Consider the following 24,479-nt stretch of genomic DNA (forward strand, 5'->3'; position numbering starts at 1 on the left):
TGTAGCGCAGTATCCTCTGATTTGCTTTTAACTTCCCTAAATCAGAGTTTACTTGGCTCCAAAATTAAAACTTCCCTCGTGGCTCAGCTGGTAAAGAATCTGCCTGCAATGCCGGAGACCTGGGTTCAATCCCTGGGTTGGGAAGATCCCCTGGAGAAAGGGAAGGCTACCCACTCCACTATTCTGGCCTGGAGAACTTCATGGACTGTTTAGTCCATGGGGTCGCAAAGAGTTAGACACGACTGAGCGACTTTCACTTTCACCTTTCACAAAATTAAAACATCGCCATCTACTTTGCATGGTTGTGTGAAAATTATATTAGATGCCCCATGAAAGCATCTAGCAAATTATCAATTATCTGAGCTACTTTGGTTAATATGTTTTTAGGGCTTATGAGGTGTTAAGTTCTGGGCCTTTTCCTCTCAGGGTTGGACAGAACATGAGGCAGATGAGAGGAAAGAAACTGGAAATATGGGAAATAAAATGAATATGGAAATTGGTCAGGTAATTTGTCATGGAAATTCTCAGTTAATCTGAGTGGGAACTCCACTGTCTCTATAAAAAAATAGTCCAAAACTGAGAAAAGAGGTGGTGTTGCCAAAGGCATAAAGAATACAGGAGCGATGGAAGGTTGGAATCAGGTCCAAGGACTTTTCTGGAGGAGAGGAGTTCTGAGCTGGATGTGGAAGAAGGAAGGATTGACTGTGGGGAGGAGGGGTTAGGATACTCAGCTGTGACTGGGGAAGGACCTCAGTAAATCCCTGAGGAATATGGGCCAGGAAGCTGGGAAGCCATATTAGAGAATACAAAGGTGTGAAAGGAAGAGTTGCAGCTACTGGTGGAAAAAGGTGAGTGGTTTGTATAATAAATATAATTGGAGCCTCTCTCCACATCCTCAGATGCTTCTGCCCATTGAATAACAGATATTGGCTAGACTGCTTCAATGTGCTTTTGAAGATTAAAAAAAAAAAAAAAAACAAGTATGATAAAGGTAATACTTGTAAAACATTTGAAAAAAAATTGAACCAATATGACCAAAAAAATGTATCTAATAATTTATGGCCCCAGAGGTAATCATAGCTAATATGTTGATGTATTTTCTTCCAGCTTTTAAACACATGTATACCACAATTGTACACATTTTGTATTCTGCTTCCCCCCCAAATTTGCTTATTTTCCTATGTAAATGTCATTAAACACTCTTTTAAACATGCTTTTATAACTATTCCTTTGAATGAACAACATTCTAATTTATTGAATCAACATTCTGTGATTTGGACATTAAGTTAAAGTTATTTCCTTTCTGGGCTAGCATCAGCAGTGTGGTGATAAATATCACTAAGATAATCTTCAATTCCATAGAATCTTAGACTCCTCTTTTCTGGGGGGTGGGGGATTCCGTCCTTCCACCCTCCTCAGTGTAGCAAAGGACTCAGGACTTCAGGGAAACAGAGACAAGTTTCCAGAATGAGATATTAGGGAATTCCCTGGTGCTCTTATTGTCTAGTTCCTGGGTTTGATCCCTGGTCAGGGAACTATGATCCCACAAGCTGTGCATTTGTCAAAAAAGAAAAGAAAGACTAGATGAGGACCTTGTGGGCTCCTGGGAGAGTTCCTACTGAGATGCTCCCCTACAGGAAGGCCCTGCTGGGAGCAGGGGAGGTGTCCTATGGGCTCTCAACCTTGCCAGGACCAAGAAAGAGCATGGGGACCAAACAGCTGACCTAGCCCATAGACAGGGCAGAGTTAGGAAACTCTTCTTTCAAAGCAGTCTAGGAAAATTCTCATATGATTTTTTTTTTTTTGCTGCTGCCAATAACTTGACACCCACATTTTTGATTCTGCCTTGCTGAATAAACAGCACATCTTTAGAGGAGGGGTTGCTATCATTTTGAGAGGTTAGAAATCCTGCCCCTCTCTTTTCTTCTCTTCTGCCCTTTTCGTAGCTCAGGGGATCTCAACCACTCCCTAAAGGACAGTTTGAAAAGTTGTGGGCTTTCTTTTTGTAAGCGATGGAGGGGGCTACCGAGGGCCCTAATGGGTACAGCAGGGGACTAAGACATCCTTCAAAGCATAGCCTGCACAGTGAAAAGCTGTCCTTCGTCCCGATTCTCAAGTATCCCCTAGGACCTTCATGTAGGTGATAACATGTGTTTAATTATCTGAGCCTAGAATTTAATACAGTTAAAAAAGTGGCTTTAATATACAATGAACTTTCTAGGAATGCAATTACAGCTCTGTGTGAATTCAGGGAAGATTGACTTTGCTACCAAGAGTTGTTCAACATTTTGTTAAGTCACTTCATTGATGGCAACACGCTGGAGGTAGTTGAGTCACCGACTCAGCACCTGTATCAACCGGCGTTTGTAGCAGTTCCAGCCCTGTGATTCTATGGATAAGTGCCTAGCATCTGCCTACTTCGCCATGACTTCAACACTCACACGTTAAAATACTGTTTATGTTCTTTTACTACAAATTACTCTTTTTCCCCTTTCTTATGCTACAGTCAGGGAAGCATTTTTTTTTTTTTAAGTTCTGTGTGTAGGTAGGTTATTTCCTTTATGAGTTTCAATTCAGCACAGTAAAGGACTCATGACAAGATGTTTGAAGGGTTGAAGGTTGAGAGTTTCAGTTCTAATCAGTCTCATAGTATTTAGCTTTCCCCCACCCCTTCCCAGGACAAGCCAGAAAGAAATCCCTCCCCTTTTCCTCCTCCCCCCGCCCCACAAAAGAGCCTTCTGTCTCCTCGGGCAGCCCAAACTTATCCCCATGAACCATATACACACGTTTGCGTGCACACATGCACATTTCTTCCTCCACTAGACAATAGCTTGGAGCCTCTGGAACTGTCAAAAGGCCTGCACTTGCCCCGTTGTCTCTAGAGCGCCCAGTTCTTCCTTAGTCAAGAAATATTGATTGCTAGGCCCTGCTGGAGCGGAGATAATGCTGGCTTTTTCCCACTTGGAGGTTCTTTATTCTCTGGTCTTTTTTCTGTCTGTTTTCCCCCCTCCTACTTTAATTTCTCTCCTTGACGCTACCCTCCCGTCTTTTGCTTCCAGTCCTCCCTCCGCGTTCCCTCCCCAGGCAGGCGAGTAGCCTCGCTGCTGGACCCACGGAGCCGCTCTGGGTTCCACCTCCGTCTTCTCCATCCAACAACTCCTGTCGCGCTGAGGTGGCTCCCGGCCTTCACCCCCTCCCCTCCCGCACCTCCGCTGTCTGACCCTGGCTTCTCCTTTCTCTCCCACCCGTCTCGTCCTCCTCCTGGTCCTCGGCTTCTGCCTCTCCCGTCTCACCCTGACCAGGGCTGCTTCTCTTTGTGCAGCCGTCTTTCTCCACCTGCATCCCAGGCTCCCTGTCTCAGCGCCAGCTCCTCGGCCTTTGGCTCGGGCCCCCTCGCCCCCTCCCCAGCTCCCAGTGGTCTGGTCCGCGGGTCCCCGTGCGCGTGTGTGCGGGTGCACAGGCGCCCCTCTCCCTTACCTCCGAGCCCCGCTCCCCCGCCGCCCGCCCCCCAGCGCGGTGGGCGGTCCAGGGCGGGGCCGGGATCCGGGGCGGCTCCCGGGGTTTGGGTTGTGGGAGGTGCCCTCTCCCCGGTCTCCCCCTCTTCCCCCCGCCCTGTCTCCTCCCGCACCCTCCTTCTTCCCTCCGCCCGGGAGCTTTCCCGGTCCCCGGCGCCGCCTCCTTCCCTCCCGGCTCCCCGCTCCCGCGGCCGCCGCCGCCCCAGGGAAGGAGAGACGGGGGTGGGGTTTGGGGGAGGTGAGACCGGAGGGAGAGACCCTGGCCGGGCTGGAGAGCGGATTCGCGGGGAGGAGGGTCGGGAGGAGGGAAAGGTGGAGCAAGGGAGGAGGGGGGAGCTGGGAGGAGCGGCCGGGCCTGGGGCCTTGAGGCCCGGGAGAGCCGGGGAGCCGGGCCGGCGCGCCGAGGTAAGAGCCAGGGCCCGGGGGAGGCCGGGCTTGGAGAGGGGCGCGCGGGGAAGGAACGAGCCGGGGGCCGGGGGGCCGGAGGAGAGGAGGAGCGGCGGGGAAGGGAACCGGGAGCCGCGAGGCGGCCGATCCGGGGAGCGCGGGGCAGCCGGGCTCGGGCGAGCCGCCGGGGCCCGGGGAGAGGAGGTGGTGAGAGGTGGAGTCCCGGGAGGGTGGGGGGGCCGAGGGAGGCTGGAGGAGGGTGGGGACAGGCTCTCTCTCCTCCTCTCCCCCCACCCCGCGCCGGGCTCCGCCCCCGCCTCCTCCGCGGGGCGCTCTCCCGGTCCCCGGGCTGAGCCGGGTCGGAGCCCGCGAGGCGACCGGAGGGAGGCCAGGCCGCCTCCCGGGTCCGATCCTCACGGCCGCCTCTCACTCAGATGCTGCTGTTGCTGCTGCTGGCGCCGCTCTTTCTCCGCCCCCCGGGCGCGGGCGGGGCGCAGACCCCCAACGCCACGTCTGAAGGTGCACCCTTCTCCGGCGACCTCGGGCACCCCGCCACCCTACTCCCCCTTTCCTTGCATCCCCTCTGCTCTCCCCTACACGGCATCGGGGCCTGGCAACCCCCGTCTGCTCAGCCCCACTTTACTACTTCTGACCTCCTTTCCCTCACCCTTCATTATTAGCTAGCACCCCCTTTCTCTGCCCCTTATTACTACACTAGGCCACCTTTTGTGACCCGCATTGTTTCCTGCACCCCCGCCCCTCTTTCCTGGGCCCACATTGCTTCCTCAGTTCCGCTTTTTCCTTGGTCCCACATTGCTGCCCAGGTGGCCTTGGAAGACACCCTTCTCTCATCCTCATTCAACCAGATTCTCCTTTAGCCTTTTCTTACCAAACTCATTTGCATACCATACCCTTTCATGATTTCTTACTTTTCTCCATTACCCCAACCAGCATCCTTCCCTTTCCACTTGTGGGCTCCCCGATTAGCCTTAACCCTGGCCCATTCCGCCTGCCCTTTAGCCCAAGGCTCCCTACTCCTCCCCTCTCCCACCCTCCAGCACCTCATCCCAGCCCCTGTCCTCCACCTGCCCCCTAGACCCCGCCCTACGATCCCCTGCCTCCGGCTGCTGACTCTGCCTTTTCCCCCCACCATCCTTCTCTTTCCCTCTCCCTATGGACTCACCCCTCAGGTTGCCAGATCATACACCCGCCCTGGGAAGGGGGCATCAGGTATAGGGGCCTGACTCGGGACCAGGTGAAGGCTATCAACTTCCTGCCCGTGGACTATGAGATTGAGTATGTGTGCCGGGGGGAGCGCGAGGTGGTGGGGCCCAAGGTGCGCAAGTGCCTGGCCAACGGCTCCTGGACAGATATGGACACGCCCAGCCGCTGTGGTGAGTAACCTCTCTAAGCCCCTCCCCCTTTCCAGCCAATTCTTCCTGCCTCAAACTTGGCATCACTGCTAGCAAGTCAGCACTTTAAATCCAGTGTAACTAAATTCACAAGTACATTTATGGAGTGACTCCTATGTAAGAGGGACTTTGCTGTGTGCAATTGCAGGCAGTAAAGTTAGCAGCCTGCAGGTTTCATTTCATCCTTCATTAGGCCACTGACCATTTGAGGAAATAACTTGGGTATTCATCTTGTGAGTTAGTCTATTGAGGATTACCAGTGACAGTTTATGCAAAAACATTCTAAAGTGATTTCATCCCATTTTGGAATACCTGTCTCCAGTGGAGAGACCAGTACACCCACCCACCCACCCCCGTCACCCCGCAATTAAAACCCAGTTTAACAGGAGTATAAGCCAACTATAATAAGGCAAATCTGATTGTGCATCTAAAGTTACATACATCTACACATCTCAAAGCCAGACAATCGCCCACTTTGAAGAGATCCCATTTTATGTGCTTATAGCTCCATCTTGGGTTCCTATGATGGAAATGCTGTTTCTTTTCTGAATGTAGATGCTTACAGGGTTAAGGGAGGACTGGAAACTAGAGAAGCTATCTTTTTAATACCTGATTTCCTGCAGAGTAAGACGCTGTGGACTCAAACTCAAAGCTGAGCCCCCTCCCTCTCTCTAAGGGGAAGGAGCCTTCTCCAACTCGCCTCTCTCTTTATTTTCCTGTCTCCACAGTCCGAATCTGCTCCAAGTCTTATTTGACCCTGGAAAATGGGAAGGTTTTCCTGACGGGTGGGGACCTCCCAGCTCTGGATGGAGCCCGGGTGGATTTCCGATGTGACCCCGACTTTCATCTGGTGGGCAGCTCCCGGAGCATCTGTAGTCAGGGCCAGTGGAGCACCCCCAAGCCCCACTGCCAGGGTGAGGGGAACAGCTGCCTGCATGCAGCAGATGAGGACGCTTGTCAGAGGATGGGAGCGGGGTGGGAATGGATGGTGGGGAAAACAGGGTGCTTTGGGGAGGCAGAGGTGAACACTCCACTCTTTTCTCCATCCACTTGCCTCAGACTTCCTCCTGAAGTTCCCCATTTCCACTTTCTGCTGAGGGCTTCCTTCCTTTACCTTTCTCTTGTTAATATCTTCCCCATGCTTTCAACCCTTGGGTCTCACATTTTCTCCTTTCCTTTATGAATCTCACCCTCCATCACCCTTCTTAAGATTCAAATACTACAGTTTCCCCCAGCCTCAGTCCCTTTCTCTAAACTTAACATTTCCTATGCATGATCCTCTTCTAGACTTGATCTCTCTCCATTCATTATATGCCTGAATTATTGTAAAGGTTCAGCAATAAACCATATGTCATATTTAGAAAAATTAATAAGATTGAAAAGAATATCCAGGGTGGAAAATTATCAGGATAAAAATGAAAAGACTTCAAAGTGGGGGCAGAATTGTCAGAACATTAAGGACAATCCAGGGATGGGGAAGGAAGAGGACAGTCTTTTTCTATACTTCCCAGACAACCCCCATCATTCCCCAAGGGAATCTGTCTTGTGTCCATCACCTGTTTCTCCATCTGGCTCTGCAAACTTCCCACTTTCCTGGGCTCCCAGATTCTCCCTCTGCAATCTTCTCTCCTGGGATGCAGGCATACCTCACGCTTCCTCTACCTTTATAGACCCTCTGCCTTTTGAGATGCTTGGACCTGGCTTTTCTCACTTAAATTACTCTGTTTGTGGTTTACCACTCCATTCTGGGAAGTGGGAGTCCCATCCAGGGATGAATTAACTATGACGCTAACGAAATTTAAGCTCCAGGGTTCCTTACTTATGCAGGCCTCTTCTTGTGCTCAAAAAGAAAAACGTAGAGGGTTTAATAATGTGTTCACGTGGTCACAGGGTTTTGTAAAAATTGCCAAAGTAAGATATTTTAACAGCAGTAGCTTCAAGTCAATCGCATTTGTAATTTTTTTTTCTCTTAAAGAGAGACCCCCACATTTTATAATATTTAGGCTCCACAAAACCAGGATCTGCCCTTGTCTTAGCTGTTGGCACTCCTGTCTCAAATTCTGTTGTCCTTTGAAAAATAAAAGAAGAAAACCACAAATCCTGACCCACAGCCCCACTTGCTCTTATTCCCAGGCACCCTCCCCTCAGAAACGCAGGCTTCTGCTCCCCTCCCGGTCTTCTTCGGCATGGACAGGTGTGGGAGGGGGCTGGGGATCAGGCCTGGGAAGCTGGGCGCCACTGGTAACTCTTCTCTGATCCCCGTCTTTCCTGCTGCCAGTGAATCGAACGCCACACTCAGGTGAGATCAGAAACCCTCATCGCGTGCACTGCAATCCTCTTACCCCTCACTCTTCACCCTCCACCTCCAGGGATTCTGCCCCTTAGGTTGTGGGTTCTCATCCTCCCCATTCCTCCCCCACCTTCCCCCACTCACCCCAGTCCCCAGTACGCGGCCGGCCCCTTCTTTCCCTACCTGTTTCCAGCCTCCAGTCCCGGTTTTCTGCGAGGCTGCGGTCCCTCCCATCTCCCTGCCTGGCTGCACCCCCCTCGGCTCCGCCTCCTCCAGACTCCGCTTCTGCCAAATGGCAGAGCCCCAGCAGGGGGCGGCAGAGTGCTGGGAGACCCGGAGCGTCCAGCTCGCCTACCCCGGTGGGGTTCCTTCCGACCTTCTCTGGAACCCTTCCCTGCCTGCCCCCGTCCTAGGATGTCACCTGCTGACTCCATCAGCCCCGTCCACCCATCTCACCCACCGCCGGGCCTCACTCCCTTACCTTCAGCGCCTCCCCACATCCTTCCCTTCCCTACGCCCGTTCCCTTTCCTTTCATCTCAGGTCCTTCTCCCATCACCCTTTCTCTGTCCAGACTCTCTCCAACCAGCTCCGTGTTCCCTTCCTCTGTCCCCATCATCCGCACCCCCCACCTCCACGCCCTTTACCCCAGCCTTCCCTCTTCCCCGCCCAGCTCTCCCTTTCTCTCCTCAACCGTTCCCATCACCCTCTCCCCCACCCCTCAGCCCTTCACCCCGTCTATTCACACCCCCATTAAGACGCTCAGGCGCCAGCCCCTTTTCTCTCGCGTCCCTCTCTCGTCCTCGCCTCTCCATCCCTCGCCCCTCAAAGCTTCAGCCTCCCGCGGTTCCCTCCGCCCACCCTGCCCTCCTGGCACACCCCTTCCCCTCTTTCCTCCTCCCCGAACGTTCCCTTAGGTTGGGACCCTCGCCTTCCCCGTCCGTCCCTTTCACCCTGGGGGTCTCGGCCGCCCTCCCCTCCCCTCCCCTCAGACGGTGGTTCCCTCAGCCGCTTGCGCCTCCGTCCCCGCCCCCTCCCTCCCTCCCCAGCTCGCCCCCCCACCCCCTCCCCGCCGCCGCGCGCCGCCCGTGACGTCAGAGCCCCCTCCCAGCCCTGCCTCTCCCTCCTCCTCCTCCCCTCGGTCGGTCAGTCAGTCCGCGAGGAGAGTCCGCGGTGGCGGCGGCGGTGGCGGGAGCCAGAGCCGTGGGGGCCGTAGGAAGCCAACCTTCCCTGCTTTCCCGAGACCCTATCTCCCTCCTCCGCACAAAACCAGGGATGGAGGCGCCTCCCCGACAGCCCCTCAGCAGCCCTCCCCAGGAAAAGTGTCCACCCTGAGCTCGTCCCCCTCCCCAAGCAGCTCCCACCCCCTCCCCCCGCCCGCCCCCTGCCATGGGTCCGGGGGCCCCCTCTCCCGGGGTGGGGTGGCCACTGCTGCTCCTGGTGGTCCTGGGGGTGGCGGGGGTGACTCTGGTGCGGGCCTCCCACTCGCCTCATCTCCCGCGGCCTCACCCGCGGGTCCCTCCGCACCCCTCCTCAGAACGGCGCGCTGTGTACATCGGGGCGCTGTTTCCCATGAGCGGGGGCTGGCCGGGGGGCCAGGCCTGCCAGCCCGCGGTGGAGATGGCGCTGGAGGACGTGAATAGCCGCAGGGACATCCTGCCGGACTATGAGCTCAAGCTCATCCACCACGACAGCAAGGTAGCCCCGGAGAGGGGAGTGGGTAGGTGGGGTGGTGGGGGGTGGGGGTGGGGCAGGGGGCCTGCTGCACGTGCCTTAGTCTGAGTAGCTTCTGCGATTGCCAGGCAGACCCCTCCCATGTGTGACTAGCTGAAGATAGGCGGGGGATGTGGGAGCTTGGGGAGAGTGGCAGAGGCTGGAGGTTCAAGATGAGGGTCTAGGGGTTCGAGGTGGTTAATCACGTTGCAAGGCAGACCCTTCTGTTCTCCGAGACCCCTGGAAGTGCCTAGGTCGGGGGTACCTGGAGAAACTGGTGATGGATTTAGGGAACAAGCCGATCTGGTTCCTCCGGGGAGTAAACTAACCCTGGGGTGGGTTGGGGGATGGAGGAAATGGAGCTGGATCAGGGGTTTACATTTACCATGGTAACAAGGTAAATCTTGGCAGCAGGTTGGAGCGGAAGGAATAGAGACCCAATCAGGAAAATTTTGAGGGACTTGAGTGCTCTAGTTTATTTTTCACAACAAACAGCACGGAAGCTTGGGTCCCCACCTGACTCTTTCTCATCCCTTCATCTGCAATCCTGTTGTGGATTCCTGGATTGTGGAATTGTTTTGTGGTCTGTTGTAGTCAGGAAGGCTAATGGTCAAGAGATGGGCAGAGGCGCTAGGAAAATGAATGGGATTAGAGATCGACACAGGAGCCCCCACAAGAGCATGGGGATGGCAAGAAGTCAGAATGCAGGGAAGAGAAAGAACAGGAAAGAATGGCAGTGGGGGAGGGGGGCCAACAAGAGGAGTGGTGACAGCCTGAGACCCTGGGGTGTCTTGGGAAACTTCGCTCTTGAGTTTGCCTTCCCTGAGCATTGCGGCCTTTTAAGATGTGAGAAGGGAAATGGAATGTAGGGCTAGGGAGAGGGGAAATTGGGAGAGGGGGAAAGGTCCAGGGGTAGTAGGGGATAGTGCTGTAAGATTCCTTTCCCACCCCAACCTCCACATGAATGACTAGGAGTATGGGGGAGGATGTAGCCCAGGCAAGCAAGGCGATTTGGGATTTCAAATCTATCATCTCTCCCAGAAGGCCCCAAAGACTTAAGGGTTTGGGGGAGAGTGAAAGAGCACAGGGGTGGGTGAGCACCTGGTGATCTTTCACCTGGGGTGGACTGGGCATTTATAGTTGTTCTTTGGAACAGCAGTGTACACCTAGAAATACCTGTGTGAGGGAGGAGGGGGCAGAGGTGGAGTTGAAGATGGGATGCTTGAGGAGGAGAGGGTACAAGGACTCTTCTGGAACTTTGAATCTCTTCTGACACTTTGACAGTGATTCTCAAACTTCAGTGTACCTAAGCCTCACCAGAGAAGTTTGTTATGAATCCAGATTCTAACTCCTCGGTCAGGGATGAGTCCCAAGGGTCTGCATTTTCACCAATAAAAATCTTATTTGGCTAACCCCAGGATGCCTATAGGAAGGGTAGCAGGACACAGGGAAAGAACTAGTAAGTGTAGGAGAGGCAAGAGGAGAAAGAGAATTGGATTCCATGGAGGAGTCAGTTTAGAAGAGTGGTAATTGGCTATGGGAATGGGAATCTGGGGAGAGGGACAGGGAGGGATGGGTGCAGGCTTTGGGATAAGGGATCGTGGGGAGCTAGGGGAGCCCTGGGTGTGAGCTCCAACTCATCCACCATGACAGGTGATTCCTTGGAGGTGTTGGGGAGCAGATGGGGACCTGAGAGAAGGGAGATGGAGGAGAAAATAGCAGAGGCAGTGAGGGGGGAGATGAAAAGGCAGATAAATTGGAATGTGTCGTTTCCTGCCCGCAAATCCGGATCTTTGCTCCTTGGGAGAGAGAGGAGAGGAGAGAGAGGAAGACAGATCTGGTCTATTGGGGAGAGGGTGAGAATCATGTGGCTAAGGGAGTGTGCAGTGATGGATAGAGTGTGGAAGGGGGAAGGAGTGCCAGAGAAGGTAGGGAAGGAAACAGGAAACAGAAGGAAAGACATTAGGGTCCTGTACATTGCCCTGTTTGTCTGTATCTTATGTGTTCTTATATGTCCTCATGGTTCTTAATAACCTGCCCTCAGACAAGAAAGGGAGGACCACTGGGAACCTTTGGGAGAAGCTGGGGGCAGGATCTGGAGTGATAGATGCAGGAAGCTGGGATGTGAGGATGGTAAAGATACACAAAGATGCCCAAGTGGCAGGGATGCAGAACCTTCAAAACATGCAGTTGAGCACGCGCTGAGCACTGCCCTTAGCAGGGGTATGCCTGGGTGGGCAGCAGGGAGTTGGTTCTATGGGCCAGCCTCCCCTGACTCCCTCTTCTCCAACTTCCCACAGTGTTCCAAATGTCAGGCCTCAGTGGGAAGTGAGCAGGCCCTAGGGGGCCTTCTTTATTTCCTTCTACTTGCCCTGCCCTCCATCACCCTCCCCAGTCCACTGTGCCTCCTGTCTGTCCCCTCTGCCCTGGCTCCCCACTGGCTTCCATTTCTTCCCCCCTTCCTTTGGGGCTCCAGCAGCTTCTGAAATGTCATATTTCAGCAGGAGGGGAACAGGCAGTGGGAGCCCCACGGCTGGCTGTTCCTCCCCCACTTCCCCTCTGCCCCTGCCCCTCGAGCTCTCTGCATTGTTTACTTTCCCAGCTTTGTCCCTCTCTTGCAGGCACCCATAAAAGCATCTGGTTTCTCAAGCATCCCATTCTATTTATTCTCCCCAGCTCTCCCCACCCCCTTCCGTCCCTGAATGTCTTTTTTCCCAGTGCACCGCCAAATGTCAGAGCCCAGCAGGAGGGCATGAATCCACTGAGCCAGGACCCCCTGGGGGTCTGTCCCTGTTCTCTCCTGTTTGTGTGTCTCTAGCCCTGAAAAGAGAAGAGGGAGGAAAAAAAAATAGCAGGTGGGAGAGGGAGTTTGCAGAGGTGAGGGAGGACTTTTCATAATATGGCTTTCAAGAGGCTGTCTGGGGACTTGGGGAGAAATTTATTCATATTCCTGCAGACTCTTCTACTCACAGGTGTTTGGAGCATAGAAACCTAAGGAAAAGAGGAGGGAGGGGTCGTTGAGGGAAGGTGGGCTAGGGGGTGTCTGAGGATGCGCTGAGAGGAGGAAAGGCAGTGTCTGCATGCACACTGGCAGGGGGCGTGCAGGAGAGGGTGTGGGTAAGGTGCCAGGTGGGAGGCAGAGAAGGATGTTTCACGAATGAGGGGAAAGGAGACTCAGGAAAGAGAAGAAATGGGGATAATGAGAAAAGAGATTCAGCAGGGGGATGGGTAACTAGGCAAGTGACTAGGTTGTTGGGGAAAAGAAGAGAGTAGGAGTTGCAGGGAGGGGAGGAGCCCTGGGGGAGCCTCCCATCACCCCCTCCATCCTCGCCCTCCTGCAGTGTGACCCGGGCCAAGCCACCAAGTACCTGTACGAGCTGCTCTACAATGACCCCATCAAGATCATCCTTATGCCTGGCTGCAGCTCCGTCTCCACGCTCGTGGCTGAGGCTGCCAGGATGTGGAACCTCATTGTGGTATGCAGGACCCTGAGGGCCAGAGGTGGGGCTGTCCCCTCTGGGGCCGTTTACAAAAGAGGGAGGAATGGAAGGCAGATGAGTGAAAGGGTACCCTGACGGAGGGGGCTTTTGAGAATCACTTCTCCTTGGGCAGAAGTAGGGAGGCTTGGCGAGAGTGAGCGAGAGAAGCCCAGAGGCAGGGAAGGGTGGAAGGAGCTCTCTTAGTGAGGCTGCCAGGAACACACTGGGACAGAAGGCTGTCCCTCCTCTCGTAGCTTTCCTACGGCTCCAGCTCACCGGCCCTGTCGAACCGACAACGCTTTCCTACGTTCTTCCGAACTCACCCGTCGGCCACACTCCACAATCCCACCCGGGTGAAACTCTTCGAGAAGTGGGGCTGGAAGAAGATCGCCACCATCCAGCAGACCACCGAGGTCTTCACCTCGGTGAGGATGGATTGGGTGATGGGGGCCTGGGCTCAAATGCCAGCCCAGAGGGATGCGACATGGGATTCCTTTTGCCAAGGGGTGAAGACCTTTGTTCTTTATCGAGAAAGGACACATTCTGAGTGGGTTAAGTGCATGTTCTTCCTGTAACTAGAGGAGTGAACCAGCTGAGTTTTCAGGACCCTCTCCAACTTTTTGATTTTAGGATCTTTAATTTTCCCCTGCTTTGATGCTCTATCCCCCAGACAGACAGACTCCAAGCAACCCAGTTCTATTAAAGTAGGTTCATTTTAAAATTGAAGTAAGATAAGGGAGAGAATATGAAACTAGAACTTGGGGAGGTAGTAGATTCCAGAGGCACTCCAGGGGAGGTGGTGGGCATGTGTGATGGGAAGAGAGGGAATAGAGAGCGAGCCAGGGGGGAGGGAGAGAAGAGAGAGGCAGACAGACACATGCATGCACATGGTTGGTAATTGACGTGGAGGTGCAGACGTGCAAGGAGAGGAGGAGGAGGGGGAAAGGGGAGACTTTAGGGGGGTAGAAAGGAAATATCTGGCTCTTTACCCCGAAGAAGACAGTCTGCTCCCTCTCTTTAATTCTATTCTTTGGGTCCTCTGCTCACTTTCGTGTTTGGTGACTCTTTAATCCTCCCCCAGCCTTCTCAGTGACTCAGGACATTCTCTGATCCTTTTGTCTGTCTGCCCACTTGCCTCTTGAGGTTGACATCATCCTGCCTAGACCAGACCCTGTCTTGTCTTTTCCTGGTTCTTCTGTTTTCCTTTACCCATTTTTTTGCTGTCAGGCAGGAGTGGGGTGATGGGGGTGACTTCACTGGATGCAGAGCCTCAGGAGGGATTCACCAAGCACCTTCCCATAGGAAGCCATGTCCTAAGACACCAGAAGCTCTCCTTCAAACTCTCCCCACTGGGGAAAGAGCTGTTGGAGGGAGGTTCAGAATCACTCTTCCTTTGTTTTGAGTATGTGGTCCCCAGGTGACACCTCCAGGCTTTACTCCATTGTGCACCCTCTGCTTTCTCTATTTGTTCCTCATTCCCTCCCAAGACTCTGGACGACCTGGAGGAACGGGTGAAGGAGGCTGGAATTGAGATTACCTTCCGTCAGAGTTTCTTCTCGGATCCAGCTGTGCCCGTCAAAAACCTTAAGGTGGGATGGTGGGGGCTGGTGGGCCCAGTCTACAAGGGTCTGGGTGAGGGGGAACAGTGGTGGGTGGGAAAAGAGGCAGGTAGGGACAGGTTGGATTTTTTTTTTTTTTTGGTGTTGAAATATAATTGACACACAATGCTGTATAAATTTAAGAAGTGCAATGTGTTGATTTGGTACATTAATCTATTGCAATTTGATTACCATCGTAGCATTAGCTAACACCTGCATCAAGTCACATAATTTTGATTCTTCGAGGCAGAAGCATCTCCCGGGGAAGGTTAGCTTCATCCTGTAGTTGACATTTATCCACTACTCATCGAACAGAACCCTACACTGAGCGCCTTGGGACAGGAAGTCAAATCTGTGAAAGTGCTTGCCTTGGCCCCTTCCTGCATCCCTCAGGAGCTCTGTTCTCTCTCCATTCCATAGCGCCAGGATGCCCGGATCATCGTGGGACTTTTCTACGAGACTGAAGCCCGAAAAGTTTTTTGTGAGGTGGAGTTGGAATCTGAGAAAGGAGGGGCGCTGAGTGGGCTTTTTGCCTTGGGTGTCTCCTGGGCTCTCCTCTCTGCCTCTCTGAGCAAATGATTGGAGGATAGGATTAATATGAAATTCCTGTCTGTAGGCTCTGACTCCACGTCTTGGCCTCTCACACACATGACACTCTCCAGGTCTCATTTTCCTATCACTTTGTGTTTCCAGAGGAGACGGAAGAATCTCATCTTTCCTGTCTGGCTGGAAAAGGCCACTCAGAAATAGAGGCTGGGAGACACTTAGAAGGAGAAGTAGTCGAACCTTCCCTATTACCCCCAGACTTGTAGATTACTTTTTTCAATGCTCTGCTTTTCTCTGAATCTGAAGAGGCTGAATAGTGTTATGTGAGATAAGACAAAGAAATGAAACGAAGACCCAGCCCCACTCCTCCTCTGCACTCAGGTGTACAAGGAGCGGCTCTTTGGGAAGAAGTACGTCTGGTTCCTCATCGGGTGGTATGCTGACAATTGGTTCAAGATCTATGACCCATCCATCAACTGCACAGTGGACGAGATGACCGAGGCGGTGGAGGGCCACATCACCACTGAGATAGTCATGCTGAACCCGGCCAATACTCGCAGCATTTCCAACATGGTGAGTGTGTGAGGACTTAGAAGCTGGCCCTTGGGCAGGAGGAAGGGCCTGAGGGGGTCTCTTAGGTGAGGGGAGCAGGTATGGGGCTTGGAAGTTTAGGAGGGCAAGGGGCCTCTGCTCACCCTCAATTTATGCATCACGTTTCCTATGGATTCCACCTCTGCTGTGACTTCCTTGGGCAGGAAAGAGGGAGTTAAGAGAGTGGTACGTTCAGTGGGCCCCTGATGAGTTGCAGGTCTGTTACCATGGAAACAAGGAGCAGTTGGCAAGAAGTCAAATGAGGGAGAGGTGTTAATGACAATATAGATGCTGGATCTGCAAGCACACCTTTATAGGAGTGCTGTTTCTGGGCAAAAATTCGTTTTATTTTATTGGTGACTTTAGAGCACTTTAGAGTTGCTTAGTATTCACTCTTGATTGGTACTCAATTAGCTTGGCTCCTGATACTTTTTAAAAAATGATTCTCTTTTAGAATTTTAAATGCAGAAGGGATTTTTGAAATCAGTTAGCCCCAGATAGCTGGTTAGTGACGGACCTTGGGCTAAAAGACACACTGGTTGATGTGGGAATCAGCCTAGAGGTGAGGGGCACAAATGGGTAGGGTGTGGTGTGGCGGGGAGCCTCCTTTCTGGTTCAGGACTGTACTAATGAGTATGAGAATCTTGGCTGAGCTTGATAGGGAAACCTGTGTGTCTGCTTATTATACAGATATAGCCCCAGATCTGGAATACCTGCCTTGGAGAGCATGCTAGGAGTGCATGACTGACTGTAAAATCACATGAATATCTTTTTTTATTTTTTATTTTTTGGCCACACTGCAAGGCATGTAGGATCTTAATTCCTGGATGAAGGATTGAACCCATGCCCCTTGCATCAGAAGTGTGGAGTCTTAACCCCTGGACTGCCACGGCAGTCTCAAGAATACCTTATTTTTAAATTGCTGTAGTAATAATCACTTTTACGTAGTAAACCAGGAGCTTAGACAAATGATTTCAGTGATGCTCATAGTGATATTCTGATGTAGATTTTTCATTTCTATCTTATAGACCAAGAAATTGAGACTCAGAGAGGTTAACTGATTTATCACGGGTCACCAGCTGCTGAGTGGTGAAGCTGGAATTGAATTCTAGTTGAATCTCTAACTCCAAACCATCTGCTGTCACCTCCCATGGAAAACCTTGAAGTCTCACTAAAAGGCTTGCCCTTATACCAGCTAACACTGTTTAGCAGATGACAGTTCTTGAACAAGAGAGAGATAAGATTCAGGAAGTTTATTCTGACAGTGGATTGTGATGGAAGGGTCAGTTGCCATGTGTACTTTAATCATGGTTACTGTCCTGTGACATTTTCAAGGGATCTTGGTTGAAAAATTATGATAGAAAAATTCTGCCAGGTCGTTTCCATGTAGAGCACCTGAGAGGTGAGTTGTCCTGAGACCTTGGGGAAGTAGAGGAGGTGGTAACTGAAGCCAGAAAAGCTGGTTGGTGCCCTGAGCCCAGGACCTGCCAATAGTGCCTTCTGCCCCTTCTGCCCTGATAGGAAGCAGGGATTTGGATGGGGGTATATAGGCCCCTGGGCTTTTGAGTTGGAGGATCTTTTTCTGACTTTTGGTTTCTAGAGAAAGATGGTGCCTGCCTTTGAGGACTAGAGGTATTGCTAGGCCTGCTTGGTAGCCTAAAATGCCAGATGAAGAGGCCAAGATTTTTCAGAGTGTAAAAGCCATCTTAATAATTAACTCGACACGAGGTTATAGATGGATCAGATAGGACCAAGAAAAGTGGATCAGAAGCAAGGATGGAGCCTATGACCCAGAACCGAGGAGATTTAGAAGAGAAGCGGAGTTGCCTTCACTCTGTAAGGAATGCCTTGCATTTAGATCAACAGTTCTCAAACTTTAGCCTCTATCAGAACCATGATGGGCTCTTCCCTTGGAAGTTCTGATTCAGTGGGTCTGGAGTGGGACTGGAACTTAATACATTTCAACAAGTTCCCTGGGATGTTGATGCTACTGGTCTGGGGGCCACACTTTGAGGCCTGGTTGTGTGGTAGTTTTCAATCAGAGGTTGCAATATTTAGGGGAAGTTTTGGTTGTCACAACTGGTATCTAATGAGTTGGCTAGGAATACTTCTTTTTAAAAATATTTGTTTGGCTATGTTGGGTCTTAGTTGTGGCATTCGAACTCTTAGTTGTGGCATGTGGGATCTAGTTCCCTAACCAGGGATTGATCTCCAGCTCCCTGTATTGGGAATGTGGAGTCTTAGCCGCTGGACCACCAGGGAAGTCCCCAGGAATACTTCTAAATAACTTACAATGCAAAGGATCATCCCCACAACAAAGGATTATCCTGCTCAAAATGTCAATAGTGCAGAGACTGAGAAATTCTGGTTTAGAGAGTTTTTAGGAGCCATATAGGGGAGAGTGGATTAGAGTGGTTTTGGAGAAAAATAGCTCCAGGCTGGAGCTGTACTAGAGCTCAGGTATGAGGCAGTATACTTGGGGATAAGATATGGGGACTTCTCTGGCATTCCAGCAGTTAAGACTCCATGCTCCAGTGCAGGGCGGGAGGGTTTGATCCCTGGTCAGGAAAATAAGATCCAACATGCTGCCAGGAGAGGCCAAAAAATAAAAATTAAATAAATAATTTTAAAAAGAGTCTGAAAAATTAAAAAAAAGATTGTCAGTAAATTCTGGTTGGTATAGATAGAGGACCTGGGTACAATAGAAAATAAAAATCTACCTCTGGATATACATTTTAGATAACCATTGGACATCTATTCTCACATATAGAGACTGCCAACAGGGCTGTTAAAAATTTAGGATCATACATTGGTACTTGGGGTAATTCATTAATAATTCACTAATTTCTATGGGTTTTGTGGAATTTTTGTTGTTATTGTTTTCCTTAAGCCGCCTTATAACATTTCCATTTGAAAATGTATAGCCATCTTTGCTGACCCAAAGGGGAGAGACTTTTTGGTACTTTTAGTCATGCCTGGGGCAGTGGTGCTCCCCATATCCAAGTGTGTTAGTGGTGGTGACCTGAAGCCAGGGGAGTATGAGGATACGGGCTGGGGAGAGTGACACGCAGAGCAGATGATTCCCTTCCTGTCTGAGTGATTTTTGGATGCAAGGTTTACTTTGAACTGAAGGCTGGCTGGGCTTGGAGGCTGACATGTTGCTCAGGCTAGTTGCTATCTGCTAGGCAGGTGCTATGGGAGAGAGACATTCCAGTTTACAGGGTGGATGGAAGCGAATGGACTTTGAATGGATTGGAATCCCAGCTCAGCCATGTGCTAGCAGCATACCTTCAAGCAGGTCAAACGGTTCTGTGTCTCAGGTTCCTTGTCACTTTCTATTTATTTATTTTATTAGTTGGAGGCTAATTACTTCATAACATTTCAGTGGGTTTTGTCATACATTGATATGAATTAGCCATAGAGTTACACGTATTCCCCATCCTGATCCCCCCGTTTGTCACTTTCTAAAATGAGCATATATAGTGTTTACCTCATTGGGTTATCTGAGAATTAAATAAGTTGATATATATGAGGACAATAATAAGAACAATGTAGATGTCAGCTATAATTATGATTAACATTATTCTGTATAAGAAGTGATATTAATGAAACATTTCAGCACAAAAGTATTAAGAGGACTTGGTGATTTGAAAGAGTCTAAGGTGATCCTAAGGTTTCAGTCCTATATACTGGGGAGTGTTAGAAAAATAGAGCTTATTCTTAGATATTTTTGAGATTACTGATTATATAGTTACAAATGCCTTAGAGACAGAAATTCAGGGCTTGAAATATTGAGCTGGAATTACAGATTTGAATATTGGTAACAATGATGAGGTTGAAAGAGAAAATGTAACTTCATACTTAGCATTTTATAATGTTGTAATTTCATCCTTATAATAACTTTTCAAGGTAGTTAATATCATCCCATTTTAAAGCTGAATAACTCCATGTGCTGTGCTTCATTGCTCAGTTGTGTCCAACTCTTTTCGACCCCATGGACTGTAGCCCGCCAGGCTCCTCTGTCCATGGGGATTCTCCAGGCAAGAATACTAGAGTGAGTTGCCATGCCCTCCTCTAGGGGATCTTCCCGTCCCAGGGATCGAACCCAGGTCTCCTGCATTGCAGGCAAATTCTTTACCAACTGAGCCACCAGGGAAGCCCGAATAACTCCATAGTGAAATCTAGTAACTTGTTTGAGATTAAATAGCAGCTTGGTGGATTATTTGGAATTAGAAGGCATCTTTCCATTTATCCATCCAATGGACATTTTTCTTAAAGGTGGTTTTTTGAAAAATAATTTTATTTATTTATTTATTTAGGCTGTGCTGGGTCTTCATTGCTGCGTGCGTGGGCTTTCTCTAGTTGTAGTGAGCAGGGGCTACTCTCTAGTTGTAATGTGTGGGCTTCTCATTGTGGTGGCTCCTCTTGTGGAGCACGGGTTGTAAGGCATGCAGGCTTCAGTAGATGCGGCTCCCAGGCTCTAGAGCACAGGCTCAATAGTTGTGGCACACAGGTTTAGTTGCTCCTCGGCATGTGGATTCTTCCTGGATTAGGGATTGAATCCATGTCTCCAGCATTGGCAGGTGGATTCTTTACCACTGAGCCACAAGGGAGGTCCCAAAGATGGTTTTTTTGGAAGCAGTTTTTGAGTTCACAGGAAAATTGAGAGGAAGACACAAAGGTTTCCTATATGCTTCCTGCCCCACTCATTCGTAGCTTCCCGCATTATTGGCATTCCCCACCAGAGTGTTTACAGCTGATGAACCTGCGCTGCTACATCATTAACACTCAATGTCCATTGTTTACAGAGGGCTCACTCTTGGTGTTGTACACTGAGTGAGTGTTGATAAATGGATAACCACATTTCATTTCCTTCATCTATAGACACTTTTTGTTTGTCCAGAATGGGCGGGGCACAGTGCTGGATGCTGAGGATTAAGAGGAGAAGAGACTCTGGTCCTGTCCTCAGGAGGAGCAGAGCGCAGGCCTGCTTGTCTTCAATCCTGGGCTGTTTCCAGCTCACCACATTGCACATCCTTTGCATTTCCCATCCCCCTGTGCCTCCAGAAAGCTGAATAGAAGGGAAAGTAGGCAGGGCATCAGGAACAGAGATTCATATTTATTCTTCATTCATCTGTTCATCCCTTCATTAGAGTATGTGTGTATGTTGGCCTCCTGCATTGCAGGCAGATTCTTTGCCACCTGAGCCACCAGGGAAGCCCATGTATGTACGTTAACACATTCCAAGTCTAGACAGAGCTGTGTGGTGCCCCTGTGTATTAGCTGTGCCTTGCCAAGAGGTGGACACTGAGCCTTTCCTGGTATGGTTTCTGGGAGGTAAGGAAGGGCAGACATGATTTTCCCCATTATGTGGAAGACGGTTCCAAAAAAGGAAGCAATTTACTTGCAGTCGTTTAGGTAAACAGTGTTACTGCCGGGTATAGAAATTCAGCTCTCTTGATCCATTTCATGACAGAGTTAAAAGAGCTCTTATTCTTTTTAGCTTTCTTGGAAAAAGAAGATGGAAGGTTGGGAGGGGTGTGGGTAGGGATTGAATAATCGACTTCAAACGTGTGATGGGTGTTTCTGCAGCCCCAAGTCTTCTGAAAACCGTCCAAGAGACAGTGAACGGAAAGCACATGAGGATGGCAGGAAGTTAGCACGCTAAAGAAAAATCTTTCTGGTTGACAGAGCGAGAAAGGCTGTGGTGTCACCTTCTCTGGGCTCTTTCAGACTTGGAGCTGTTAGTTCCTGCGTCAGCTCTGTTGGAAGAGTCTGAAGGCTGAGAGAAAAACCAGTGCTGCAGCTCCTCACTGGCGGGGCCACATCTTTGCTTTGCTCTCTCTCTCTGCTTTCATTTCATTCTCTCTGCTGTTCATTATGCAGAGCATCTATTTATTAAACTTCTCTGCTTGCAGTTCTGAGCTTGCAGCTGTGCACACTAAGGCCATTGGACCCAGCTAACCCCTGCTCTAGTCTAGTAGCTTCTGATCTTAGATGCGCATGTATAGTTAGGGATGTTGAGTGTACACAGGCTCAATCTGACGACTTGAACACAAACCATCCATTCATGTCAAAGTGTCAGAGCCAGACTCAAGCGCACCCCACTCCAATCCTTTCATCCTGTTCTTCCCTTCCTAGACATCCCAGGAGTTTGTGGAGAAACTGACCAAACGACTAAAACGACACCCTGAGGAGACGGGAGGCTTCCAGGAGGCACCCCTAGCCTATGATGCCATCTGGGCCTTGGCACTGGCTCTCAACAAGACGTCCGGAGGGGGCGGCCGTTCGGGTGTGCGCCTGGAAGACTTCAACTACAACAACCAGACCATAACTGACCAGATCTACCGGGCAATGAACTCCTCGTCCTTTGAGGGTGTTTCCGTGAGTTACAGCAGCCCCTTTGCTGGCCTCTGTCCTCCCATCCGGAGAGACCTCTCTGAGGCTTCTTCTCCTGGAAACATGCCTTCTCAGTTACCTCTCTGCAATAATCAGTTTTAGACCAGGGAAATAGAAGCCCCCAAGCCAGAAAACCCCACAGAAGTCTAGAAGAGCGATGATATATTCCATTTCTTCCAACCTCTCCCCTCACTTCTCTCAGTCCTGATATTTATGAGTCAGATGAAAATTACAGGATTTTAAAAGAGGAAGCAGCCTGAAAGATCCTCTCCTTATTCCTCTTAAAGTGGGGAAATAAGCATCTGGAGGGACTTGGTGACTTGCTTAGGTCACACAGCCAGAGGCCCGGTCCCCTGGTATTCCATCTGGGGATTTTTCCCATTCAAATCTCCTGGGTGAAGCTTCTTTTCCAAAGAATAATGTTTCTAAAATCTAGGGTATGGGCATCTGGGGTATGTCCTATATGCAGGCAAATGCCATAAATAGAATTCATTCAGAAGCTCAATTACTTCAAAAACATAAGGATTCAAAGAGGCCCTGATGTTCTCGTTTCGCTCTTGCTTTTATCCCCTTTGCCTTCCTCCACATGTTTCTCCCCCTCAGGGCCATGTGGTGTTTGATGCCAGCGGCTCTCGGATGGCATGGACGCTCATCGAGCAGCTGCAGGGTGAGCATAGGGATGTGGGGGGATGGGGAGGTCGGTGGATGGGCCAGGCTGGGGCTGGGCTAGAATACCGTCTGGGAGGAGAACCCTAGGAGAGAGGAAGACATTGCCTTGGTGCCTCCCTACCTCATGCCTGCTCTTCCGTGTTCCTCAAGCTTTTGAATAATGATACTGATAATAAAAAGCTTAGCGATGGGTGAGTTTCTTTGCGTTTTAGTGGTTGTGCATGCAAATTGAAAACAACCACTCTTTTCCCCTAGTGGCCCCCATTTTGAGAAATTTCCCTCTGGTGACTTGAGGGGTTCATGACTTGTCAGCAGCATATTCATGGACTCAAGGAAAGCTGAATCTAGGAAACAAGCTATTTTTAAAGGGAACCTATTGCATTTCCTTGATATGTAAACAATTAGGTCTAATTTTCCTGCAGTAAGTCTAGTTTGGCTTTTCTAGATGGTATATGCTTATAACTTCACACTGAGTTATTTGTAAAACTTGTGAATTAGTTTTTCAACTCCACTCCACTCAGACTCTTAAGAGCAGGGCCAAAAGAACCATTTCTTGGCCTCCTGTGAAAAGTTTCTTTCTTTTCCTTCTCCTGACCTCCTACATCCTCTCAGATCTTTGTAACCAGGACAAGAACGAATAGACTTCAGCCACGGTCCAAGGGCTGTGAGTTGGCTTTAGAAGAAAAAGTTATGGTAACTGGGGCAGCTCTAGAAATCTTAGGAGTGGCTGAATTTGTGGCTTTTTAAGAGGCAGATGCATCTTGTTTAAGAAATTAGAAGCCAAGTCAATGGAAGAGAAATTTCTAAAATTAAAATGAAAGCCTCTGGGAAAATAGATCTTGTGATTCTATCAGGAGAGGGAGAATAAGCGGAAACATGTTTAAAGATTTTTAAGCCAGAATCACAGTGAGAGACATTTTCCTGAGGTGTGAGCCCGTGGAATGGGTGGCAGACATCCTGTGCAGCATTCTTCACTGAAGGGCTTAAAGCATATAAGATATTCTTGTTTGTTTGTGTGGGCTTCCCTAGTGGCTCAGCAGTAGAGAAAATGCCTGCCAATGTAGGAGACATGAGTTTGATCCCTGAACTGGGAAGATTCCCTGGAGAAGGATATGGCAACCCACTCCAGTATTCTTCTGGGAAACCCCATGGACAGAGGAGCCTGCAGGCTACAAGTCCATGGAGTCACAAAAGAGACACGACTGAGTGACTAAACAACAATTTCTTTATGTTGCCTTGGAATCTATCCTATAGTGCTTTTCAATCAGATTGCTGTTTCAAGTGGCCCCCAGATCCTTCCAAGTATCCTTTGGGGGCTCAGGTGAAGGGAGAATCAGATATGACCACAGAGATCTGCTTTAGGGAAGTGGGAGGTTGAGAATGCTTGGGATCAACTCTTCACCTACCTGTGGTTACTCCTATCATCTGTCCAGGCGGCAGCTACAAGAAAATTGGTTATTATGACAGCACCAAGGATGACCTTTCCTGGTCCAAAACAGATAAGTGGATTGGTAAGTGGATCCTGTCTATAATTTCCTTTAACCCCTCTGAACCATTGACGAATACTGTGTTTGAATGAGGGTGGGGTGGTTGGTACCATGGGGATGAAATGTCCTAAGGAGATGAACCAGGGGCTGGGTTTCTGAGAAAGGGAATAAAACCTCCAAGATGTGGGTAGGAGAGACTGGTGTATTTAGAGAGGGTATAGGTGGTGGGTAGCAATGCATTCTTAAAAATAGTACATTCCTGGGACGACTGGGGATTAGGTCCAGGGGGCAGGAAATGAAAATTCCATTTGGGTTTCCCAGATGTTCTGGTGACCTGATGTATCTGAATCAGCTACTTCAAGCCTCAAGTTGCCTTTTAGCTTTCTTAGGAAGAC

The 24,479-nt window shown here is 50.1% G+C and overlaps 1 protein-coding gene across 1 annotated transcript in view; it reads left to right on the plus strand.

The window, feature by feature from the left end:
- The first annotated feature begins 3,795 nt into the window (after positions 1-3,795).
- The window catches only part of GABBR1 (gamma-aminobutyric acid type B receptor subunit 1), a 28,944-nt gene continuing 8,260 nt past the window's right edge, over positions 3,796-24,479 (plus strand). The window contains exons 1-14 of the mRNA XM_065912379.1: positions 3,796-3,920; positions 4,337-4,421; positions 5,093-5,296; positions 6,043-6,228; positions 7,593-7,613; positions 9,140-9,300; positions 12,657-12,791; positions 13,049-13,219; positions 14,282-14,383; positions 14,813-14,878; positions 15,320-15,511; positions 21,671-21,913; positions 22,532-22,595; positions 24,031-24,108. Coding sequence (XP_065768451.1) covers positions 4,337-4,421; positions 5,093-5,296; positions 6,043-6,228; positions 7,593-7,613; positions 9,140-9,300; positions 12,657-12,791; positions 13,049-13,219; positions 14,282-14,383; positions 14,813-14,878; positions 15,320-15,511; positions 21,671-21,913; positions 22,532-22,595; positions 24,031-24,108 — 1,708 coding nt within the window. The 5' untranslated portion in view covers positions 3,796-3,920. The remainder of the gene's footprint in view (positions 3,921-4,336; positions 4,422-5,092; positions 5,297-6,042; positions 6,229-7,592; positions 7,614-9,139; positions 9,301-12,656; positions 12,792-13,048; positions 13,220-14,281; positions 14,384-14,812; positions 14,879-15,319; positions 15,512-21,670; positions 21,914-22,531; positions 22,596-24,030; positions 24,109-24,479) is intronic.

This window comes from Muntiacus reevesi, chromosome 20, assembly GCF_963930625.1.
Source record: "Muntiacus reevesi chromosome 20, mMunRee1.1, whole genome shotgun sequence".
NCBI lineage: Eukaryota > Metazoa > Chordata > Mammalia > Artiodactyla > Cervidae > Muntiacus > Muntiacus reevesi.